The sequence below is a fragment of the Lactuca sativa genome, chromosome 9, assembly GCF_002870075.4.
Source record: "Lactuca sativa cultivar Salinas chromosome 9, Lsat_Salinas_v11, whole genome shotgun sequence".
NCBI lineage: Eukaryota > Viridiplantae > Streptophyta > Magnoliopsida > Asterales > Asteraceae > Lactuca > Lactuca sativa.
In genome coordinates this window covers 203,033,887-203,039,676 of record NC_056631.2, presented here as the reverse complement: position 1 = coordinate 203,039,676, position 5,790 = coordinate 203,033,887, and the positions used below count along the sequence as shown (strand labels likewise).

At 34.4% G+C, this 5,790-nt stretch overlaps 1 protein-coding gene across 1 annotated transcript in view; it reads right to left on the bottom strand.

Moving 5' to 3' along the window:
• Positions 1 to 5,160: 5,160 nt before the first annotated feature.
• The window catches only part of LOC128129244 (ribulose bisphosphate carboxylase large chain-like), a 4,435-nt gene continuing 3,805 nt past the window's right edge, over positions 5,161 to 5,790 (bottom strand). The window contains exon 2 of the mRNA XM_052767877.1: positions 5,161 to 5,243. Within this exon, the coding sequence (XP_052623837.1) occupies positions 5,161 to 5,243 (83 nt within the window). The remainder of the gene's footprint in view (positions 5,244 to 5,790) is intronic.

Here is a 5,790-nt window from a genome sequence, read left to right as displayed (position 1 = left end):
TATGACAGTTAACTCCGTGAGTTGTTTGTTTGTGGGCTTAGGGCAGATACACACAATCGATTGTCTGTTTACTCTAGGTTTTATATAACTTGCATCCATTTAGTACTCATAGAAAGGATTGTGGAGTCATTTTTACTTATCTTTCATCATATCCGAAGATATAGGATCTTCTGGAGGAACGGGAAAACTTTTCTAAAAGAACTTACAACTTACTTTACATCACTAAAATACTTATGAGCTCACCAGCTTAAATGGTGATCTTCTCTTTCAAAATAACTTTTATTCTCAGGAATCTAGTAGACAGGTACGCACCCTGGGATTCAGGAGATGAAGTATAGTAGCTTCATGTCTTGTTTTTTTATTTACTTTTGGATTCAATCTTTTGTGAATCACTACTTGTAAACACTTTAATATTAATACAATGGTTGTTTGTTACTATGATTACTATGATACGTGTGTTGTGATACTAAACATGACGTCCTCCGTCCCCGAACGTTTCCGCCGTTCCGGTTTGGGGGTGTGACAGATTGGTATCAGAGCATTGTTTATAGTGAACTAAGTATATTAACCGATAAAAGATATACAACAATAAATACAATGGGGCTGAAGTGCTTTGGATAATATTATATTTTAAAAATATAACTATACCTTATAAAAGTGTACATACATGCTTATACATATATACATACTAGAACAAGTATCACAAGAAGAACAAAACAGAAGTATTTAAAGTTTGAACAGTGCGGTAAAACCTGGGCAGTTATGTAATTATATCTGGGATCAATATAGGATGATCAACTATATTCATTTGAGATATGACCAACATGTGTTTGGGAGTGATGTGGTGTTACAACAGCCTTAAAACTTACCTAACTCTATTCAAGGGATTTCTAGATCAGAACGAAAGTTAGAATACTATGGGAGTATTTTATGATACTACAAGATATCAACAAGTTTAAAACATACCAAGTTCATTACATTAAAATAATATAGGAGTATTTTAGGCACTATAAATAACTTATGTGAGAACTTAAAAGACCCTTCTGGTAGGTCTATAATTCCAGAGTGTATACTTCCAAGGTTTTATATAAATGAGATTTTATAGACTTAGAATTTGTGATCTATGATTCACTACATGTTCCTTGTTTGGTTGTGGTTTTAGAGTGGGATCATTTGTTCGAAGGTCTATTTAACTTAAATTATATACAACTTGTATACATTGCGCAATTATAGGAGGACCCAGTAAGGATCACCCCATAGTGTTACCATTAATCTCATAGATTCTTTAGACACTTCCATTCTCATACGACAAACCCAGATAGGTGTAACCACTCCATCATAGCAGTCAGTAGAGGAGACAAGGAGAAAGAAGGAGAGATTTCCAAGAACGAATACAGCCCACCTATCACTAGTAAGTGTATACGCGAGGGTGGTATATAATTATGATTACGCGGATTTAGTATGTGTGTTTCCACCCTATCTCATGTTCCTTGTTCGGTTGTGGACCTGGGGTAGAGTCGCACATCCGACCGTCTTACTAATCTTAGTTATATACGACTTGTATACACGAGATGATGATAGATAGACCAAGTATGAATCCTATCATGATCGTAAGGGCAAAGTTGCCAGGTCAACGAGTGGGTATTCTACCAATCAGAGGAGCACCACCCAAGGATTTCTGCTAAGAAAGCTAATTTCGGGACGAAATTCTATCTAAGGGGGGATGATGTAACAACCTGAAAATTTTTATCTTGTAAATCCAGCCAATCAACCAAAAGTCAGACTGAATTATATTGCCTTCTAGCCTTGTTAAGGGTCATTCTATTGAGTTCTAAACCTAGTACACTAAGGGATTGGGTATTAGGAAGTATCTACTAGAGTTCAGTGTGCAGCATTCAAGCCGGAAAACTCCAAAACTTGGAGTTTACGGCCGTAAACTAGAGATTACGACCGTAATCTCTTGGCTGGTCGTAAACTCCTCCCATATACAGGATATTCCTTCATTTTTATTCACTTCTCACACTTCCAAGTCTAGAAAATCGATTCTCTCTAAAGTATCATCGAGTTCTTCATCCTAGATCTTCAAAAACGTAAGTGATTCTTCCATCTTTGACTTGTTATCCTTCTTAATCATGTATCACCCTATGATTTCATCCATGATTTCATCCATGATTTCATCTCTTTTGGGTAGATATTCAAATCTTCATCACTTACACCAAGAACACATACTAGTTCTTGGACCATGAACACCCCCTTCAAGCTTCAAAACGTAAGTATCCTTCCATCTACTAGTTATCCTATAGAAGCTCTTAACATACACCCTTGAAAACAACCATTTCCCAAGAACAATAAGAGTCTACGGCCATGAGCATCTCCCTTGGCCGTAAACCCTTGCATGGCCGTGAACTTCTCCAAGTCTTGGCCGTAAACTCAAGCTATTGCATGCATTGGCCGTAAACACCATCGGCCGTAAACACACCATTGTGGGTGGCTGTCAACACCTTTAATGCAATCACATGTGATTGTAACACTTCATTCTAAGTGTTTCCTAATCCCTAAGGGTGTTTCCCTGCATGTTAGTTGTTTAAAACACTAATTTCATGCCTATATATGCCAATATATGTCATTTAGGACTCGTTTGTGTCTCGGGAATTCATTCGTGGAGCTTCTCATCCTTATGCGAAACTTCAATTGAATCACCCACATAAGGTGAGTTCATACCCTTATAATCAATCTTTTAAATGTTTTAAATGCTTTTGAGGGGGGAATACAAGTTGAACACAATGATAATTGTGTAAATGTTTATCTTTGATAACCATCACATTAAAAGGATCTCCTATTCTTTATAAGTGATCAAATCATTTCAAAAGCTCTTCTTGAAGCTATGATACTTTATTGTTTATAAAATACCATTTTTAAAGTACGAGCATAACTCTATTAGATAAATGAGTCTTTTCATCAAGTCAGTAACAGTTCAAGTAAACATACTAGTAAACTATAATAGGTATAGTTTAGGGGTTAAGAACATGCTATAAAGAGAAACAGGGAAGAACAAACTATAAAGAGAAACAGGGAGGAGCATACTAAAATGAGAACAAGATAACATTAATGTGAGACTACTTCATGGATTAGCGATTTGTTTGCTAAGTCGCGTTTAGTAACCAGAGTTTCCTGGAGGGAGAGCGTTATTAGTATGGTTACAACCACATCACACTTTTTACCTTAATTAAACAAATTGGTTTTAAGGTAGTCAGTATTTCAGTAGTCACCTTCAAATACTACTGTATACTTTCATTATTACAAAAGACAAATAGTATAGTTGAGTCTAAGTACATTCACTTAGAAAGGGGCCTATACTGCTAACTTTATGATTCCTTAGTGCATACATCAGGGATATATATTAATCGGGTCCGGCAGATAGTAGGATGTGTGTTTTCCGCTTCATTCCCTGTTCCTTGTTTGGTTGTCGGCTTAGAGAAGATGCACCCAGTCTACTATCTATTCGATCTTATATATATATATATATATATATATATATATATATATATATATATATATATATATATTCCGTGTACACTAAAAACTCATAAGGAGTACCAGGTATAGGTCAGGTCATAGTATACAAATTCAATACATCGTTTTCTAGTACAAAAACATACTTTTCCGTTAGAACATTTAGTAGGCTAAACTAGAAACTTATCAGAAAAAGGACCTTTGGTGGTTAATTCTATAATACCTTAGTTTATACATTAAGGTTATATATAATTAATATCCGATAAGCAGTTAGATGTGTGTTTTCCGCCTTACTTCCTGTTCCTTGTTTGGTTGTGGGCTTAGGGCAGATTCACACAACTAGCTATCTGTTCGATATTAGATTATATATATAGCCAATATAAACTAAGTGATTATAGAAGGAACTATTGTGGTCACCATTGTTACTAAAGGAAACAAGGGTTTAATCCATTTTATTAAACTAGTATAACTTAAAGGACCGTTAGTGGTTCATTCTATAATACCTTAGTTTGTACATTAGGGTATATATAATTAATATCCGATAGGTAGTTGGATGTGTGCTTTCCGCCTTACTTCCTGTTCCTTATTTGGTTGTAGGCTTACGGCAGATTTACACAACTAACTATCCATTCGATATTAGATTATATATTGCCAGTATAAACTAAGTGATTATAGAAGGAACTATTGTGGTTAGCATTTTTACTATAGGAAATAAGGGTTTTTTGTTAAAGAATGTTTTCATCAAATATAAAGGAACTATTACAGTTAACTCTGTGAGTACCAAATGAATACGCCTGGGTTATATACAACACAGATCTAACAAGCAATAGGATGTGTCACTTCCGCCTCATTCCCTGTTCCTTGTTTGGTTGTGGGCTTAGGGCAGATACACATAATCAATTGTCTATTTACTCTAGGTTTTATATAACTTGCATCCATTTAGTACTCATAGAAAGGATTGTGGAGTCATTTTTACTTATCTTTCATCATATCAGAAGATATAGGATCTTCTGGAGGAACGGGCAAACTTTTCTTAAAGAACTTACAACTTACTTTACATCACTAAAATACTTATGAGCTCACCAGCTTAAATGGTGATCTTCTCTTTCAAAATAACTTTTATTCTCAGGGCGATCAAACATGAAAGAAGCAAGGATATTTATTAGATTTTTATTTTGATGTATGAATATTTAGATATTTTAATCGCGCTTTGATTATCTTGTTACACAATTATATGTAATGATATTTCAAATATAGTTTTTAAATTATTAAAGACTTTACTATGTAGAGCTCTTTTTCCTTAATTTATTTTTCTTAAAGAGTAAATTGCAAATTTGGTCCTTGTGGTTTGTCAAAAAATATGGATGAGGTCCAAAAAGTTTCTGATTTGCATCACTGGTCCAAAATTAAATATTTTTTGTGGTTTTGGTCCCTAATAAATTTAAAAGGACTTGAAAAGACTATAATACCCGTTTAGTTTATTTTTTACATTTTTGAATATTCACTTTAATATTTTTATAATCAAAAATAAAAATTTCACCCCACCCCTCCCACCGTTCTCTCTCTCTCTCTCTCTCTCTCTCTCTCTCTCAAAAAAAAAAAAAAAAAAAAAAAAAAAGTCAAAAACCCTTTTAGCCATTGTCATTTTCACAGTATGAAGTTCGTCATCTTCACAACCATCTCTACCATTTTTTCAGGTGAAGAGCTTTGTAATGAGGTTGGACTTAAAACTGATACAAAATTGAGAAACACCTAATGCAAAGATATACATGGTTGAAGCCTAAAAATCAAAACTAAACCTTGAAAATTCATCTTCAAGTAACCCACCCATATCCGCACCCACCCATACAGAAACTTCATCTAGACACACCTCTCACAAGACTTAACGTCTCCCACATGGTTCTTTTTCTTCTCTTCCCAATCACACACACATATACACTTATTCTACAATTAATGCAACTCTAACAACATATACACGCTTAAAAACAACATCAACATCTATATCTTCAACTTCACATCGGGCTCGACATCAATCCATGGAAGTAAGTTTATGTGGAACATAGAAACAACTAAAAAGGATGAGTTTTTTTGGCAAAATCTTATGCTAAAAACTGAACATATGTAAACATAAAATAAATCAAATATTCTAATGAAACAAGAAAATGGTGTAGTTTCTTGAGTTTTTATACCATCAACGACATCGGGTGTGATCAGGGAGAAGGAGAGACAAAATTGAGGAAGGTGCATTTTTCAAGAAAATGTAGATCTTGCTCAATT